The sequence below is a fragment of the Daphnia pulex genome, chromosome 5 (genome assembly GCF_021134715.1).
Source record: "Daphnia pulex isolate KAP4 chromosome 5, ASM2113471v1".
NCBI lineage: Eukaryota > Metazoa > Arthropoda > Branchiopoda > Diplostraca > Daphniidae > Daphnia > Daphnia pulex.
Window position 1 is genome coordinate 1,372,593 of NC_060021.1, and position 18,929 is coordinate 1,391,521.

Genomic DNA, 18,929 nt, shown 5'->3' on the forward strand with positions numbered 1-18,929 from the left:
ACGGAAAACCATAGTAGCCTAAATGACTTGTAAAGTGCTGAGCGTTCTTTATTGGCAAGAAATATATCCGTCATTTATGATATTATCTGTAAAGCTAAATAAACGGGTTGATTAAAAAAAACACATTCAGATGACACAGGAAATGATAAAACTAATGATTGGTATTCAAAGCAGTCTGAGCCTGCATTTTTTCGACCCGCAAAAGCAGTCTAGCCTTCTGCCGGGTACGCTGTTAACTTCGTAACCGTAATCCCACGTCAACTCAGTTCCAGCACGAACAAATTGATTGGTGAATAATGCCATCTGTAAAAAATAAAAAGGTGAGCATGATCTAGCGTTGATAAAAAATAAATATACACAAGAATATTTAACCTACCCATGGAAAACGCAAATCATGAGTATCAATGAAAATATTTAGTCCAAAAATGTTCGGTTCACAGGAGTGCTGTAGGGAAAATGGAATCGATTGAACATTTATACAATAATTTGAATAGAGCCATGGGTATGGAAAGATGGTTGCCAGTCTCCATGGTAAATTTCCCATAAGGGGTCGTCCGCTCATTTTACTGAAAGGTCTCTTTGTATGTCCATATGCCGCAACAGCCTAGATGGCGTTGATTCAAAGGGATCTCCCTATGCCTCCATACCAAAATCGCTAGAAAAAAAGTAGCTTCCCGTCGAATCCCCTTATGGGAAATTTATCATTATCATTGGCAACCATCTCGTCATACCCCTAATAGAGCTGTCCGACAGAAAGAAAATTTAAAGACGGAATCTACAGTTAATCGCTGCGTTGCGCGATTGAAACAAATGTTAAAAAAGATGTCGAACAGCCCTATGAAATTTTCAGTCTTTCCTTACATTGAAATATCTTCCTATGTTACCAATGTTCCTTGCATCAATAACAAAACTGTTTTCATTGGGGCCGTATAAATCTCGTGTTCCATTCATTTGGCCATCATCCATGTCGATCGGTTTGACTGCTTTACGAGACCGTGATTTGTTTGTAGTTTTCTCAGTCCGCGTTTTTTTTGCTTCTTTTCTTGAACGCGAAATTTTCGATCCAGAAGAATCGGAAGGTTCACCCCAGTCATCATCTGTAGAGGCAAGTTTCAAAATGCAATGTCGGGTTTTTTATGTAACATTTTATAATAGAATTTCTTACCGCTACTAGATTGAGATTCAAGACTAGACACATCACTTTGGTAGCTTTCACTTTCGTATCCTTCTTTTAAACCTTCTGTTAGTTCAATAAAGTTTAAGTCGGCCAAATACTCGTCACCAAACTCCTTTCCGAACTTGTTGGCATCATGATCAGTTAGAAGTTCTCCCACATAGACGGAGATAAATTGGCCCTTTGGAATATCATCCAAGCAGCGGATACCCCATCCACACTTCTCAGTACGGAACAACTGAAATACAAATTTTTATGGATTGCTTAATATCACGTAAACAAATCATGTTTTATGCGGGGGATTGGCAACTCCCAAAATCTTCGTACACCCTGGCCAGGAGCTCCCTCCCTATCTCTCCTCTCATAGAATCTTACAGAATCTCTAGAATCTCAGTATCTCATGCATCCAAATTTCTAGTTCACCAACCCCTCAGATTTATGATTTTATGAATTACCTGCAAACGCAATTGTAAGGGTCGTTGCGCCACTCTGTTGACGCACGTTTTACGACATGCGCAACGTGAGTTACATTCATAGATTCCTGTCGTTAAATTAGATGGCAAACGACGGTGTTCGTACCCAGCATTTTGAATGATTTTCCCACCAGGACCTCTTGCTGTTGACTTGAAATAACGAAAATGTCAATGGTATTTAATACTGACTAAGATTCTAAGTTGGTTACTTACTGTGATGGTTAGTTGCCAACACCGGCATTTTTCCTTATCTTGGCAATCATCTGTACAATCGCAACACACAAGGAAGTTCGAATCCAAATTGATATTTACTCCTTCACGAGGAAGACGCTCTGTGCAATAATGAACATGCTCAGGATATCTTCGATCAATTGAATTGACACACGAAACGCGGACGTTTTCCTTCCCATAGCTAATATCTAGAACAATAACGTAAGATTTAATAAAAACGCAAGGAGTTCACCACTGAGGTCTTGGGTGTACGAAAATTTGCGTAATTTGCTTAAACTACACGTGTTTAGATAGGCTCAAAATTTGCGTACTTTTGGCAAGGTGGACGAAAAATTTTTAGTGGTGAACCCCTCATACAAACGTTCGAATCAAAAAGGTAAAACGTCTAGGAATTGCAGTTTACCTTCAATTCGGCTGTAGACAATTTCCGGTTCAAACTCTCGGAAACAATTGACGCGACTGTCGAAGCAAAAGAGGTCTACACCAAGTTCGGATTTCGTTATGCGCAGGTAGCGATGCAATTCATCCATATTACGCATTCGGCGTCCACAGGGCGCGCGGTAAATGACAATCACAGTGCGCGCAGTCTTCCGTTGCGCTGCGAATTCCCTAGACCAGCCACATCGTAATGGAATTGAGAGAGGATTGACATCTAAGAAAGAAAAATTAACGATATTAATAGTACGATGTCCTTGAATCAAAATTATGAATTAGAAGAAGTCGAAAATTCTTTACTTTTGAAGTCTCCTTCCGTGTAAGGAAATTCTTTCAAACATTCACTTCCACATTGATGAGGCTCGAAATAGACTTGTTGAAACGACACATTCAATTGCCGTTTAACTTGATCATTCAAGTCGTCTATTTCACTGGAATCTGCCTTACGTCGCGACGTTGGGAGTGCGGCGGGTGATTTGAAAACTTTGGAAGTGCTCTTTTTTGCGACAGCTCGGATTCCATTCTAAAATGAGAAATTATTTTGAAAACAACATCGATAGGGATATGGGACCATTTCAATATCACCTGACTAGATTGAGATGTTAATAAAGAAGGACTAGGTGGAGCGGGAGGAGAGACATCGACATTTCCACCGGTATACTCAACGTAAGGGGCGTTTTTCTTCTTATGAACGAGGGACATGTTATGAATTGGTCTAGTGGGTCTTCTGTTTCCTTGTTTCTTTCTGGCCTCTGCATTTGCCAATAAATCATAGAGGTGACGAAAGCGAGTTGAACCACGATATATCCACTCAAAACGCTTTTCAGATGCAAAACAGATCCTGGCCATGGAGGCATCAACTGCATCTACTCGCCCATTGAACCAAAACCCATTCAATTCGGTTTTAATACTCTGCCCCCGTTGTAATTTGACCATAGCACGTTCTGGGTATGAGTTCAAATAACTGGACACGAAATAGCGAGATTTCGAATAGACGTCGTGCCAAACATCTTTTGAGGTACGACACACCATCATGATCTAGCATTCGTATTTAAAAAAATTAAGGTCAATATAATAACATATTTAATTTGACACTTGGTTAAGAAAAATTTACCTGCTCATGCTTGCAGTACTGGACGTAGCCTTGGTCGAAAAACACAAGGTATCTTTCCTGATTTAAAAACTTGGCTTCTTCAGCGACTATTCCAGCGTAATACGATAAAGGATCCAGCAATTCATTATCGTCTCCGACATACTGGGCGATCACACGAGCTCCCACAACGAACTGCACAGGACTTGGCTCAGCATACGCCAAGTATTTTAAAGGGAATTTACGTGGTTGTTTATCAGCAGTATTTTCAAAACAGACTTCGAAAGGCATTTCTGAGTTATCTTTGATCTGGAAATAAGAAAATAAAAACATTAGAGATAGAAGCATGAAATTTGTCTAGCAATTATTATGAACTGTTGGTTTTATAACTCATTACATACCTTTAAAACAAATCCCTTGACCCAAGGTTTTAAAAGAGAATCTTTCATTGCATATACAGGTTGATTGAGCTGAAGAGGCTTGCGAATAAACTCTCCAACTGGTGGCAATTCATTAATTTTGTTGACACAGCTATAAACAGGTTGAGATGACGAGATCAAAGTTGTACTGTGATTTGACACTTTGCCTTCTTCATCAATATCAACAGAGTCCACGTGGCAGAGTATGGGCTCATATGGATCAAATAACTCTTTTTTTAAAGCACTGAGATGTTTTGTGATTTCAGTATGGGATACATCAAGTTTTGTCAATTCTTCTTCAACTGATTTACATTTTTCATCTGTCAAAGGATTAATGTCTCAATTAAAAAAGATTTTATATCACATAACTTGAAAAAATAATAATTACGTAGATGCAATGATGCTGCATTAAGTTGTTCCCCGAAGCAATATTTGTCCATTACATATTTTACAACATCATCAACATCTTCCTCAATTTCCACAATTTCTTCTTGGGACTTCTCGTGTTCTTCAAGGAATTCAACATCATCATCATCATCAAGATCAACTATCTCAACTTGATTCTTTGGTTTTTTGGGTCCAGTGAAAACACTTTTATGATCAGCCAGCATATTCACTAGAACACTTTGATGATTCTCAGCCTCACCATAGCACTTACTGCAAACCCTACTTACTCTGTCAGTTTCTAAACTAAAAAATGCACATACAAAATATGGTGCCACCTGAAGTTTATCCCCTTTGATCTTGCAGACGGTGCAAACTTTTAATACCGACTCCGTTTTACAACGAATTTCCTTTTCGCTCTCGGTGTTCATTTCTAGGGATTCTTCAAATGAATAAAGGAGCAGGACACCGAAAATCACGTGTCAACCGCCGGAATAAAAGATTAAACTACCGATTTAAAGGATCTCTTTTTCATATCATGCTAACGATGCTATAACGACACAACCATAAAATTTCTCAAATTCAAATCGAAGGAAAAAAGCGTCTGCTAAGAAATAAACAGACTACCATAAACATTGCCATCTAGTGTTAACAAAATTGGTTTTCTTATTTTTTTTTTTAATTTTTTAAATAGGAAATTTTGTCGGCCCCAACTTATAGACGAAAACAAAAATGCCCCTCTTACGAGTCTTACTTGTTCTCTATGATCTTTACAAAATTTTTAGTTTGAAATTTAGAAACAAATGGAAACAACCGTCTTCTCTCTCAAATGGACTTAAAATATGATCTTACAGGGTCCAAACGCTATGTAAGCAACATTCATTCATTTCCCTAACTCGTATTGGTCAGTCCACGTCATTTATTAAATTTTTAATTTATGTACACTTGTCAGTATAATATGTCATTATAAAGAAGTTAAGTGCCTTAGCACTTTGCATTAACGATGAGACAGTTGAGTTAAAAAAAGAATTAAAGAAGAAAGGGGAATTTTTTTAGAGATGCGTCATTTCATCTTCATCATAAATATCTAAATTAACGTCTTCATTCGACAGTGACACAGTATCAACATCTTCGTACAACTCGAATTTCACGAGAGGAGGTGATGTAAGAGCTGGATTAGCTACCATACTAGAAAAAGACGACAAATGCTGGGCATCTATCAAATACAGAACGGTCAGAATGATTACAGGAATGTCAAGTCAATTATCTACCTTTTTGACTGGAACGTTCTTCTTCGTCTTCTTCAATCAGAACGGACGGCCGGCCTGGTTTGCGGCTTAGTGAACTGCGAGCCGAAGTCGATGTCAGTAGCATGTCGCTTAAACCGAGGAAGCTCTTAATAGCCGCTGAGGAACTTTGCACAGAATCGTAGAAATCCGACGCATCCGGACGCACCCAGTACGTCATAACGAGGCCTTTGCCTTTCAAGAACGTTTCGCCTCGCTTCTCACAGTGGATGCCAACAGCTTCCAGTAATTTGGCCGTCTTTTCTGTAACCTAATCCAATTAAGTTACGGTGTAATTTCATAATATTGAAAGTATTTTAAACATATTATTCGTTTACTTGAATTTCACCCAATTGACTAGTGTACTCCAACCGGGATGCCATGTTGACCGTATCGCCCCAAATGTCGTAAAGCGGCTTTTGCGCTCCGACAACTCCTGCAATAACCGGTCCGTATTCAATTCCGATCCGCAGTTGGAAGTTGGGCGCTTGTTGGAAGTTGGGCGCTTGCTTTCGATTCAGCTGGTCGAGTACCGTGCACATTGCCAAAGCGAACTTAATCATGGTGATCAGTGCGATAACGCGCGATTCGCTTTCCGCAACCGTCTCAGCAGTCGATCCATTGCGGACAGCCGTGAGACCTGATGCTGCCATGTAGGTGCTGCCCACAATTTTGATTTTCTCAATGCGGGAGTACGATTCCTCGAATAAAAACTATTCACAATTGCCAATATTAATTACATTTTATAATCTTAAGCTAAATGAATTAGTTATACCGCATCAAACGCGCTGATGATCGAGTTAAGGACTTCTAAGCAACGATAGCCACCATCGCTGATGTCATTTTCTGCGAAATAGTCCATAAAATTTGGAATAGAGGCAAACATGACGGCCACTCGTTTGTGTTCTTCGTGATACAGTTGGTCACTGCAGCGGGATGTGTCTAGATAAACATCAGCTGTAAAAAAATAATGATGTAGAAGGTGTTGTTCACTCTTTTTAGAGATGGGGTTCTATTACAAATTTGCTTTACCAACGTGATGGGGCAAGATGTTTAGAAGCAACATCTTGTTGACGATTCTGGTGGTGTTAGCTTCTTCCTGTTCGTTGGCCAGCTGACGCTGCCACACGTAATCTAGCCGGTTGATGAATTCAATCTGTAAATCCAATATTAATAATCAAGTTAAATTTTACTGTTTTTCGATAGGTTATTGTGAAAACCTGACGGTCGGCCACGTGCAAAATCATGAGGATAGTCAACAGATATAAAGCATGACTGAGTTCCGGCTGAACAGATGGACTAGCTTTGCATAAGAGGCATTCTTCTCGACTATATATCTAAAGAAGGACAAATTCTTGCAATGCTTTTAATGGTAAAGATTCGTTATGAATTAAGTGTCGTTTACCAAACATATGTCTGGGTAGATGTTGACTGTCATTACTGTGTATATGGCAAGGGAAGCTGCATAGAAGCTAAATTTCAACGCGAAATGGATGCGGTAGAAGCCGAAGGCTACGGACATCGTCAAGGCGCATACGTATGTAAAGTACTACCAGAAAATCAGATAAATGTTTAGGGAATGGCGAGCAGTCCAGTAAGTGATCGGTTATTACCCAGAGGTAAATGCGAGAATCTTGGAAGTTGCACTGGCCGGTCGCATTCTCTGTCATTGCTTTTGATGTATTATTTGATTCTTTGACATGGTCCTACAGTAAACAAATACAGAAATAAATTTTTAAAAATGATTATTATTTAAACTCAGATTAAATAAACATACCAGATCAACTAGACCACAAGCACCAACGGCCAACGTAACCACGAGAAAGATAAGGGTCCGGGTCGTTAGGGATGAACAAAAAGAATCCAGCTTGAAAAACGCTGCTGAGACGGTCGAGCTGGATCGGCTCGGCTCGGGAGAAACAGAGAGGCTTTCAAATACATTTTCCGGGTCGTCGTTAATAGAGTTCCTACTGTAGTACCAAATCTGGGGCACCCACAAGCACATGCCAACTAACACCACAACAATCAAGGCTATCCCAAAGGCCCACCAGAATGTCCGGGGGCCACTAGACACAAAAAAAGATAAACCAAATGGCCAGTAGCAAGTACGTATTTCCCTTTTTTTATTACCTACTATAGAGAGAGAGCTGAATGGTCATGATCCCAATCAGAACTGGAATGGCACCCAAGACGTAAAGGTTGAACAAAGGATCCGGACGCTGCAAAAAAGGAAGTTCCCAGGATCGGTTGGAGAAGAAAAGAAAAAGGTTGACGTGCGATTCCTGGTCCGGAGTCGCCCTGGATCGTCTTCTGATAAACATTGAAAAGATTATGGCAACCAAGCTCCCATGAAAATACAAAGCTAAATCTTTTGAAACTAACCTGAATTTTGATAATATCATAGATTCGATGGACTTTTCCATCTTAGAATCGGCTTGGTCCATCATCCGCCGGAAGCTGACTAAAGTGTTGTCCATCAAAACTGCACCCCGCCGTGAGGTGTTTTCACCAGTCGTCGATCGCCTCTGTTGTATATTCAACCGAAGGGAAACTATAAGTTCCACTACTAAACTTCAATTCGCTAAATATGGCAAACCCTGGCAAAGAGTCGTCTTCCAGTTCCGCTAGCCACACTAGATTTCCTGGGATTTTTCACTAGCCGGATGTAAATTTCCTCGGAATGTTCGTCACCTGTCGCTAGTGATGACTGTCGCATTTTCTGTCAGCCAAACCGAAATGAAAACATTTTATTAGTAAAGAAAAAAAATACTTTCAAGCAAGTCGTTTAAAGGCTTCGTCTACCGTATAGATGTGAGGTAATGATGACGATGGCGGAATTCTGTGAGCAACCACAACTGGAAGGCTTGGCGGAAGTCTTTCGTAGAGACTGTCAAGCGATGAGTTTTTAGTATCGTTATTGAGCTTGTTGTTTGTTTCAGAGTCATCCAGATGATTATTTGTCGAAGCTCCATCATTAGTCACAGAAGCATTAGCGTTCATACGGGGCAGCGTTGCGAAAGGATCGGATTTAAATTTGATCCTTTTGACTCCAGATTCCTTCGATTGATTGGTGTCAGTTGAAACGACTAGAAAGGTCTCAATTCCCAGTTTTGCCAGGTAAGGATCACGTTTCATCCCGTTCCCGGGCCTAAATTGATAAGAATCTCCCAGCAGATTCTTGGTTGCCATGGATATGTGCACCCACCTAACAAGGGAAAAGACAGGAAGGGAATCAAATGAGACGTGTGATAACTAACCGAAGGAGGTGAGAAACAAACAGTGTCAAATTGACCTTACCAGCTATCTCTAGAAAAAAAATTTCACATCAAGAAGCTTTTAACAAGGATAAAACACGTACAAATCACTCTGAGACATGACATAAGCCAAGGAGTCGTACGTCAGGAACATTTTATACCCAGGTATTCCCGACTGTTCCATATGATTGGCAATGGTCACGTCACGGGACCAGATATCAAACTGCCACTTGCGAAGGCCGATCAGACCACTGATAACGTTGCCGCTATGAACGCCGATCCGCATGTCCACATCCACTTGGTGATCCTCTCTAATCTTATCGAGAATTAGTTTATTTGTTGCTTTTACCAAAACACACAGTAGTTCTCAATAATTAATTCCGTTCTTTCTTGTTTTGAAGTTCAAAAAAATCCCCGCAAACTTTGAAAAACAGTAACCGGGTAGTATTACCTGACTTGGCGGATGATTTCAATCATCTTGAATCCCATTTCGACGCAATTCTTAGCATTATTCTTGGCATTCGTGGTCGTCCTGAATCCGTCCTGAATTCCTCCGTCCTGAATTCCAGACACGCAGTAATAACAGTCGCCGAGGATTTTGATTCTTAAACAATCGTTTTCCTATTTAAAAAATTTTTGAATTTAAGGGAAGATAAATCAAGAGAACAAAATTATTTTACTTTGGCAGCTTCGTCAAATTTTCCAAACAACTCGTTGAGCATGGAGACGAGGCTGGCCGCCGAGAGGGCTGCGGTCAGCGGAGTAAAGTTGACAATATCGGCGTAAAGGACACTGACATCCTTATGCGTCTCGACGTGTAACTTGCTGGTATGAGACACAAACTAAGCGATTGAATGATTATTCAAAGAAAGGCAAAGAGTGTATCCTCGCGTTCCACTCACTCGAACGGTTTCCTGGACGACGGCGACGTCTTGGATCTCATCATCAACTGGACTTCCTCCCTGATGTCGGTGCCCACGAGGTGGGCGATGTGTTTGGGCAAGATGGACAACATCAGCTGCTCTTCTTGACTCTTCTCGTAGTCCAGTTTGATGGTGGACTCGATGCACCGGCGACGGTCGAGGAAGGCCCGTCTCAGCGTAGTCTCGTTTAGGCACTTGGTGAAAATGCCGACAACGTTGGCCGTCAAATAGAATGCGACATCGGCCATGATCAGAGAAATGTCAACTTCGTTGTCGACCGATTTCCTCGTCTGAAAGAGCAACGCGTTCGCTGTCACGTGAACGATGGCGACCAAAAAGCCGATCAACGTTGTGACACGAAGAGATGCGATCGGTAGCAAATTGTAGACGGCCAGGATCGTGTAGAGAGCAGCAGGAACGTGAAAAATGAAGGCTGTCGTAGAAATATGTAAACGATTATTAACATTGATCAAAATAAACAATTCTCTTTAGATTTCACCTTCGTCTGGATGAGCTGTGTTGTGATGGGCGAACCAGAGGTCCTGCCCAAGATCCACTGCGACGAGAACGAATGTTAGGACGACAGTCATTAGCATGGAAAGGAACTGGTATTTCTTGAATCGCCTTTCTCTGTAGGCAACACCGTAGCACAGACTAGCGGTCAGCAAGAGGATGACGTGACCGATGATTTCCGGAAGGGCTCGACTTTCATCGTCCGTGTTGATGCAAAGTAAGATGAGAATAAAGACGGAACTGAGAAAGATTTGTAGCAGCAGAAAGCCTTTAAGATCGACGTGCATGAGCCGCTGTTGATAACGAAGGTACAGCGTCTCCAAATTTTTGTTTTTGAATCGTTTCTGAAAAATAAAAGACAGTCAAAGGTCATTATCACACCAAATCTTATTATTTGTTTGGTTCGAACTCCTACACGTAAATCGGTGAGCTTCCAAATGTGAGCTTCGCTGCAGTTGGACGAAGAAGTGGAAGTGATGGAAGGCGGTCGAAGTGAATGAATGCTGGATCGAGCAACGAGCTCCATTCCTCTCATCGGTGGTGGAGCGACATCGCTGATAGTGCTGGAATCATCCATGATGAAAATGTTCACATGGATCCTTTAGAATTCAACACATATTAATATTTTCAAGTTCGTTGATAAATGCAGGCAGAAAGGGAAGATTTTTGGATAGAGAAAAATTCTAGGTAACGTTAAAATATGTTTACGACCACATTTTTACTAGGTCGGATGGGTTCTAACTGGGATTATCGATAATCACTGCACTGACTCACTTACGTCACATTCCTAGTTGGACACGCGGCAAAATTGCGCTAAGCAGTAAACTCAGCTTGATCTTTTAATCTATGGTTGCAATCGGTAACTTTTTTTTTATAGATCCACTGCCCACTGACACAAGAACGTTACCAACTAGTAGCAATCGTGACCTTTATTTTGACAAATGGCAGGTAGTCAAAAGTTAAAACCGGGCAGTGCAATAAAGATTAGCTAAATTTGGTTATTGCAGAGTTATTGAGTAACAAAATGCAAATGCATCACTTACAAGATATCATAAACTTAGGTTCTGTTACCTATACTAAGACGAAGGTAGAGAGACCTGGGCTGATCATCCGCGTAACCCCTAAAGATGTTAAGTCAATCGTCGACGAATTCACAGCTGTAACCGGCACGTGGAATTGACGTCAGGGTACTATTCACGAAGGAAGTAAGTAGGAGGTTTACCTGTTGCCAGCGCAAATGACACTGCAAGTCTATGCATTGGGAAACCTTTGCGTTCCTAAATGTACTACAATCTCGCCAAAGATAAGAAAGTCTAAGACAAGAAAAAAAAAATATATCACCTTATCACAAACCTCTTTTAATTTATTTTTATATTTTAAAGAATGGGAGTGGTTAGTAATACACGAATTTCTGATCCGTACACGGAACGTTGTCTTCGTTCGGTCACATTTCCTCGATTCTTTTCCTTCGGCAACTTCAACTTCAACTCCAAAATTCGTAAACAGATTACAAAATTAACCAAAATGATAATAACCAAACAAGAGGTTGGAATTTTTTAGGGGAGGATGATTCAAGAGTTACACATTTTTTTCCACTGATTAAGCCAAAACCTCTTTCAACTTTTGTTGCACTTCGGCCGGAAGAGCGGACGCCCATCCGTTGTACAGATCAGGAAAACCGGATGCGATGTGCGCCATCAGCTCATTGATCATGGGTTTTTGCTCTGCAAATACAAACATAAAACGTTTTAATCTGATGGTGTAAAAATAGAAAATAGATAAATAAAAAAAAACATGAAAAGATTACCGGGTTGGAGTTCCTGTTGTGTGGCCATCGTTAATATCACGTTCATGATTTGAGGCAAATGTGATGCAAAGAGCGGGTGACCATTAGAGAACAGAAAAAGGAAACATTTCAGCACCGATGAGTTCTCGTGAAAGTCTTCCCGCAACGGCAGATGACTCATCAGCACTGGGAACACCTACAAAACACGGGAAATAGATGACAATCGAGTAACACACAACTTTACTTCACTCCCTACCTGATCCATGGGTACTGCAGTAATGTTGACGATGATCATTCGAGTGATTGCGGCGCAAATATTATCCAGCGCAAGCGGGTTAGTCTCGCGCGATAGTGCATTGGACAAAATCTGAAGTATTTGCGGGAAATTTCTATAAAATATGAAAAGCAAAATGTTAAGCCGAGTTGAAATATGTTTTGCCGCAAGTACACTTACGGGAAGAGCAATTCACGTCCGTGTAGGACAAGTTCTCCCAATCCGAAAACGGAATTGTTCCGCACTTCGCTATCCGAATCCCGCATCAGGGTAGTAAAGGTCGTGTAGAGATGCGGCACAAAGGGTTCCAGAACGCCATCCAGCGGTTCCATGCACACCGCAAGGACACCGGCGCTGAAAGACTTTTCTGCAATCGTGCAATGCTTTTTCTACAAACAAAATCATTAGCAGGATTAATTGACAGGAGGACGTAGAAATAAAATAAACTTACGGTTCTTTGAAGAATAGACGGCAACAATCCAGCGAAGTAGGGTGCAAACTCTAGCGGTGTCATTGCGTTACCCAAAGCGGGTAGTACATCTCCGGCGTATTCGATCAATTTCTCACTGGCTTCCGAATCGGGATCTTCCACATCATCCTCTTCTTCATTGCCTTCTTCGGCTTGTTCCATCATCTGGCATTGTGTCTGAAAAAACATTGCATAATGAAATTTTAAATGAGTCATCAATAAACTTCACTTTTTAAAGTTTTCTTTACCGCTTTGTTGAAGACGTTCTTGACGCACATGAGAATAGCGTCCAGATGACCTTCGGATTTGATGACGACACCTTTTAGCTCTTTTAAAAGTTCAGTGAGGCAATCCAGTGCTTCATTGACCACCTCGATCTCGGAATCCGTGTGGATCGCTTCCGAAAGCTTAGGAATGAGAATGGCAAGTGCAGCCAAACAAGCTGTGGAGGGGAAAGAAATAACATTATAAGAAATGAAAATACAAAATAATAATTACGAAATACCTTGTTCTCCATTTGGCTGTTTTCCGATGCAGATGGTAAATTGAGTGAGGGCGGAAAGTGCAGCTCTGCGAATATCTTCATGGCCATAATCGACTAGTTTGTACACAGGGCCGCTGCACTGCTCCACGTAAGAAATAAACGGTCCCCTATGGTAAAATGCAAAAGAAATTTATAAACCAGATGCAAGGTAGGAAACGGAATCAAACATGTACATACCGAGCTTGCAGGGCCAACTCCCTAAGGGCAAGGCAAGCTTCCTCCTTTTCTTCCAGATAGGCGTTCTCCACTGTGTAGCCGGCCCCATCGCTTTCGTCATCATCTTCATTGTCCATGGGCGAGACGTCTTCGTCATCGTCGAGTAAATCACCGGCTGGGAAAGCCGATTCGTCGTCATCATCTTTTGTCGCAACCGTAACGCCTTCGTTACTCTCGACGGCCTTCATCAATAACGGAATAATGGCCGGCAGGGCAGCAGCCGTATCATCCTTCATGACACTAGCCAGCGAAGCAAACACTCCGTATGCGCATTTGCGCAAATCAGGATCGTCCTTGCTTTGAACCAAATTGAGTGTGAAGTTTAGACATTCGTCAGCAAACGGGCGGAAGGTTTGTTCGCCAATCGTTCGAGCAATTACGCCCAGCGTATCTAAAAATTTGCAAAAGATTTCGTTAAATGAGGAAATTATTAGGGAAACAGTGAAATATTTACCTAGAGCTTGAATCTGAAGGGGCATTTCTTCCTCCGTCAGTTGACCACTGAGATAAATTTTTAAATGTTCCATGATGCGACCAAAGTAGGGGACCATGGCTTTCCCGACCGCATTGGCTATTGCAATAGAATTGAAATATTTTAAAATTTGAAATAACAAAATAGCAAAAATAAGATATGGTTACCAGTTGCTCCAATGGCACTAAGAGCCAACTCCTTGACATGAAATGGGTAGACTGGGTTTAGTGCGATGAAGAAATGCTCCATCAGAGCGGGTACGAAGGGATTGAGTTTGGCTTCCATCGTTTCACAAAACATTTCCAGGGCGTAGAAAACGCGATCCACGCTACGTGGCACTTTTTTACCACTGGCCAAGCTGTTGACTGTCGCCGACAAGTATTCGAAGAGAATGGGCAGGATGTCATTTGCGTATTTGTCAATGTCGGGTTGGAGATGCTCGGAAAATTGGCCGACTGCGTAGAGAGCGGCATTACGAACGTGCGCTTGTGGATGTTTGATGCCGCTGCAGATGACTTGAACAAACGGCGCCATGTACTTAGTACGGATATGCTCTGCACAGCCCTCCACCACAACTGCCAATGCCGTGTATCCTGCTTGCTGAGCGCGAATATCAGAGCCTAAACAGAGCTCAAGTCAGATCAAGTAATTTGGATTTATTAAAGAACTATTTACCTTTAAAGGCAGGATCAGCCCACTGAAGCAAAGGTGTGATGACCTTGTCAGGTGGCAAGTGTAACGCCATCTCGTTCAATGTTTGAGCAGCAACAATGCAAGGCTTGCTCGATTCCACCTGGTCATATTCATCGTCGTCGTCGTCTTCTTCTTCTTCGTCCGCCTCAGTCATCAAAGCAAATAGCGTTTGGAGAATTGGACTGACTAGTTTATTCTTGATCATTGACTGAAAAAAAAAAAAAAAAAATTCAATTAATAGTGATTTGCATTAAGATGCTGTAGTAAGTTTACCTTCTTCTTGAGCCGCGCGAGAGTGGCAATAAAACTCAGGGCTTTAATTCGAATGGCATCGTCCAACTCTTTTTTGGAAGCTATTTCCAAGCAGAGTTCTGTGACTGCTTTCAAGTGAGGGGCTAATATAGAAACTTCCGTTTCTAAAAGTTCTTCCCAGATTTCCATTAAATTAACTGCCTTGGCTCCATCAATGACAATGAAATTCCTTACGACAATTAACACTTTAGGGATGAGTGGCTGGATCATTGTCTGTTAATGGAAATAAATGAATTATTTATAAGACATAATAGGATTTTGAAATAATAATTTAACTTACAGCTTCATCAGTTCCAATGTATGGAATCAAATTTTTTAGAGTAATGCCAGCGTAGTATGCAGAAGTAGTGTTTGAATCTTGCAAAGCCGAATGAAAGATGGATACAAATGGCTTCAAGAAGATCTTGAATTCTTCACCAGCTGAATCTGCCACAATGCTTAAGATGTACAGCCCTAGTTCTTTCTCGTTGGGTTTCCCCTGGCAACACAATTGTTGCATGAATTCCAACAACTCGGGCCATTTCCTCTCAGCCAACTCATGCTTAGCAATTGACGCAACAACTTGGGCAGCTGAATTACGAACACTAATTTCAGGTTCTCGAGTCAGGGCATCCAAAAGACCAGACTTAATCCTATGAAACAACTAATAAAGTAATGAATCAACCACTAGATTGTGACAGTTTTCTCACCCATGCTTGAAGTCAACTGTCAGTTTCTCCCAATGATAATATTTTGAAAGGCGTTTTCGTAGCAGGACAAGTGCATACTGTCTAATCTGAGGGCTGGTGGAATATTTCCCAATGTGCAGCAAGGTGGGGCAAATAGTTGGCCGTTTCATTGCCTCCTTGAGTTCGGCCGTGCCCTAAAATCCGACAAAAAACATTAACATTGGTTTTTCATTCATTTAATAGTGACGTTTGAATTTACCGTTCTGATTGATTCATTATCAGGTTCCAAAACCTTAGCTAGAATCTCGTCCACAGAACTCATGGTGACGGCTTGAAAGGAAAACTGCGAACTGTAACGGGAGGAATACCAGTCTACCACAAATCACACGTGTAGAGCTTAGTCTAGCAGCCGATACTCGAACGAATTTTTCAAGAGGCGGTAGGAAACGGGAGGAAGAGAACTCAATTATCGATTATCAAATCACGAAAGTATTGATCGATATACTGCGATTATTCAATTATTTTCTATTTTTTCATGACTTCATGACTTGCGCTGCTTGCGCATGTGTCTTGGATCTATTTTGAAATTAAATAATAGAAAATGAAATTTGGATTGAAATCTATAGGTATTGCGGAGTAAAAAAATTTTTCTCTGTGTCAGCCAGGGTTCTCGGTTTCCCTTCCATTTTTCCCGCCAAAATACAGTGTTTCAAAATTTAAGACCGCGTGAAAACGTGAGCTTTGTAAATTAAATAATTAAATGTTATGCAACGAAGCAAAAGGTTTTCTTTGACTAGTCTTAACATTTTTTAACAATATTTTTTCTAACTACATTTTGGGATGAATTGAAAACCAGAAGATTTTTATGTACTCGTTCTTTACGTGTGGCATTTGGCTGCTTGTTGAAAGCTAATACGTTATCACAAACAAGGAGTGACCCTAAATTATTCTCAAGTAGGTATTCTAAATTGCTAAGAACCTCATCACTATTTGATTGCCTAAAACATTCACGCTGAAATCAGTGATTATATAATTGACAAGCTAAAGCTATCCCGACTCGGGATAGCTTGGGATTCCCGAGCTATCCATAATATAAATAATCCATAAGCGCATAATAACTCAGCACATTACTGAAGTAATAATACAAGTTTGCGCCAACAAATCGTTTAAAAATCAAGTTGTATTGTACGGTACAGGAGATGGCGAGTTAATAACGACGCCGTTTTAATAAGTCGGGCTTCCAGTTGATGGGGTGTGTCTCTTCATTAGCTTCGTCGTCCTCTTTGTAGATTTTGATAGTTTTATCTGCTTCGGCCGTTATGAGACGTGAACCACTGTGGTCAAAGGCCATGGCAAATACTCCAGCTTCACTATCCATTGAGCCTGGTTGCACGGGGGCCTTAAATTTGAATAGGAACAGTTAAAGAAACGTTCAAAACACAGTTTCAACTAAATGCATTTATACCTGTGAGCGCTGGAAATTGTATCCAGTCTTGAAATCCCAGAAGTGGAGTGATCCGTTATCAGCACCCGATACCATTACGTTGTCAGCATTGATGGCAAGGCAATTAAGAATGGCATTGTGGCCCGAAAGATTCTGAATAAACTTGCCTTCGGGGCACTTCCATTGTTTGATATTATCCGGCGAGGCGGATGCAAACATGTAGCTGCAACATAATTTTTTAAAATTAATTGTACATTCAATGTGTTGTGAAATAATGGGTTAGCTTCATACAGGTTAGGGTGCATTGCCACTGCCCGGACACTTTTCTTGTGATTCGTCAAAGTAGCCATTGATCTGCCAGCCGCCAAATCCCATAATCGAATAGTGCTGTCATGACTACTAGTAATAATCTATGGTTTCGAAAGGTAAAATTAAAATTCTGGATTATGAGTGTCGAAAACTGCTTTGAATACTTGAGGTTCGGCTGCTTGACAAACAACTGATGCTACGGTGTTGGTGTGGCCAGTTAGGGTATGAATGTTTGCTTTGGATCGCATGTCCCAAACACGGGCAGTAGAGTCACGACCACAAGTTACTAAAACGTCGATGGTTGGATGAAGGGCCATACTATAAACGGCACTCAAATGGCCGTGGTAGTGCCGGATAACCTGAAAAAGATTTTGTTAATATTTCTTACACGGTAAATTGAAATGGTGATGGCTACTTTGTTGTACTCCAAATCCCAGCATTTCACTTGTCGATCTTCACCAGCACTGAAAAGGTACGGATGTCTTGGGCTGACTTGAAGAGCACGGACGGTGCTGACATGGCCTGTAAGCGAAAGTTTCAGCCGTCCAGAGGCCAAATCCCAAATCTATAAGAATTTCAAAATGAAAAACTTGACTCTTATAAATGTAAGGAATAAATTACCTTAATAACTCTGTCAGCAGATCCTGTGCAAAACCATTCATTCGTAGGATCAACAGCTACACAGCGTACCCAACCAATATGACCACTGATAACACGACAAAGTTTCCATGGTGGATGCCACTGTGGCTTGGGCATTGTTGGGGCTTTACGGGTTATTAAAGATTGTGTATTGTTTGTGGGTCCACCTAATAAGATTCTTTTTTAGTAAATAGATGGGAAAACAATGACTGCATATTTTTCTCACCTGCAGCATAGCCTGGTATACCAACAGTTGATACATTTGCTGAAGATTGTGGCATCTGATGTCCCCCGATTGTTCCTGAAGGCATAAGAGCCAAAGCTTGGCTGGTCTCTCCATCTTGTTCTGTAAAAAAATAAACATTCCACTTAAAAATACATATTTCCAATCAATATAGGGGAAAATAAATTACCAGATTTGTTAGTTAGAGCAAGCTGTCCTCCAGGGTAATTTACCGGAAGCCCTGTTTTTTTCGCTATCTCTTGTTGTTTCCTGACCAGTTCAACTATTGGACCATACGTATCTTTAGCTTTTGATGATCGCCAGGCAGACACTCTAGATAATCAAATAGAATTGAGTTACTTAATACGTTGAAACAATGTAAAGTTATTTCAACACACGCTTTTTGATCAAGAGGAGGTAGACTACCCTCTTCTGACAGAAACATGTCGTGGGTTCTCTTCAGTGATCGAAACACTAGCGTATGCACGGAATGCTTCTGAATATCCTGTAGAGATATGAAATTTTGTAAATTAGAAATTGTTCATAATTTTTTTAATTGCAAAATTTACCTCTCCCATGATTGTTGTTATATTGTAAAAACGAAACCAAATCAAAATTTACATGAGGTTTGTACTCGATTGTTGCCGGCGTTGTCTAACGTACTGATCAAATCGCCATCTGTTAGTGACTAACAGAAG

The 18,929-nt window shown here is 40.9% G+C and overlaps 4 protein-coding genes across 8 annotated transcripts; all 4 read right to left on the bottom strand.

Moving 5' to 3' along the window:
* Positions 1–23: 23 nt before the first annotated feature.
* LOC124194867 (histone-lysine N-methyltransferase SETDB1-like) lies at positions 24–4,807 on the bottom strand. Its single transcript, XM_046589252.1, has 12 exons — positions 4,211–4,807; positions 3,805–4,142; positions 3,428–3,712; positions 2,899–3,351; positions 2,614–2,836; positions 2,282–2,530; positions 1,861–2,066; positions 1,630–1,797; positions 1,166–1,412; positions 862–1,097; positions 377–445; positions 24–303 (listed from the first exon to the last, which is right to left on the bottom strand). Exons 1-12 carry the CDS (start codon positions 4,635–4,637, stop codon positions 166–168), a joined length of 3,039 nt encoding a protein of 1,012 aa, XP_046445208.1. The 5' UTR covers positions 4,638–4,807; the 3' UTR covers positions 24–165.
* Positions 4,808–5,107: 300 nt separating this feature from the next.
* On the bottom strand, positions 5,108–11,548 carry LOC124194863 (adenylate cyclase type 4-like). Of its 5 annotated transcripts, XM_046589244.1 has the most exons (21): positions 11,405–11,548; positions 11,254–11,339; positions 10,598–10,781; positions 10,169–10,526; positions 9,649–10,102; positions 9,427–9,571; positions 9,198–9,367; positions 8,851–9,057; positions 8,295–8,697; positions 8,089–8,211; positions 7,875–8,017; positions 7,623–7,802; positions 7,270–7,558; positions 7,106–7,198; positions 6,898–7,041; positions 6,713–6,829; positions 6,525–6,648; positions 6,268–6,449; positions 5,831–6,205; positions 5,478–5,763; positions 5,108–5,422 (listed from the first exon to the last, which is right to left on the bottom strand). In XM_046589244.1, the coding sequence occupies exons 3-21, from the start codon at positions 10,757–10,759 to the stop codon at positions 5,259–5,261; spliced, it is 4,119 nt and encodes a 1,372-aa protein (XP_046445200.1). In that variant the 5' UTR covers positions 10,760–10,781; positions 11,254–11,339; positions 11,405–11,548; the 3' UTR covers positions 5,108–5,258. The 5 variants fall into 5 exon arrangements, with proteins under 5 accessions (XP_046445200.1, XP_046445199.1, XP_046445201.1 ...); XM_046589243.1 differs by having other exon boundaries at positions 8,851–9,062; positions 9,203–9,367; positions 11,254–11,467; XM_046589245.1 differs by having other exon boundaries at positions 7,623–7,799; positions 11,254–11,464.
* LOC124194865 (importin-4-like) lies at positions 11,525–16,288 on the bottom strand. Its single transcript, XM_046589250.1, has 15 exons — positions 15,876–16,288; positions 15,638–15,810; positions 15,229–15,580; positions 14,910–15,161; positions 14,619–14,844; positions 14,111–14,563; positions 13,926–14,042; positions 13,433–13,862; positions 13,217–13,362; positions 12,960–13,153; positions 12,694–12,888; positions 12,423–12,631; positions 12,225–12,357; positions 11,990–12,164; positions 11,525–11,906 (listed from the first exon to the last, which is right to left on the bottom strand). Exons 1-15 carry the CDS (start codon positions 15,936–15,938, stop codon positions 11,782–11,784), a joined length of 3,243 nt encoding a protein of 1,080 aa, XP_046445206.1. The 5' UTR covers positions 15,939–16,288; the 3' UTR covers positions 11,525–11,781.
* Positions 16,289–16,778: 490 nt separating this feature from the next.
* Positions 16,779–18,926, bottom strand: LOC124194875 (pleiotropic regulator 1-like). The gene is made up of 10 exons (XM_046589265.1): positions 18,801–18,926; positions 18,630–18,736; positions 18,422–18,564; positions 18,235–18,354; positions 17,991–18,175; positions 17,785–17,934; positions 17,534–17,728; positions 17,352–17,470; positions 17,082–17,283; positions 16,779–17,015 (listed from the first exon to the last, which is right to left on the bottom strand). The coding sequence occupies exons 1-10, from the start codon at positions 18,807–18,809 to the stop codon at positions 16,824–16,826; spliced, it is 1,422 nt and encodes a 473-aa protein (XP_046445221.1). The 5' UTR covers positions 18,810–18,926; the 3' UTR covers positions 16,779–16,823.
* Between the last annotated feature and the right edge of the window lie 3 nt (positions 18,927–18,929).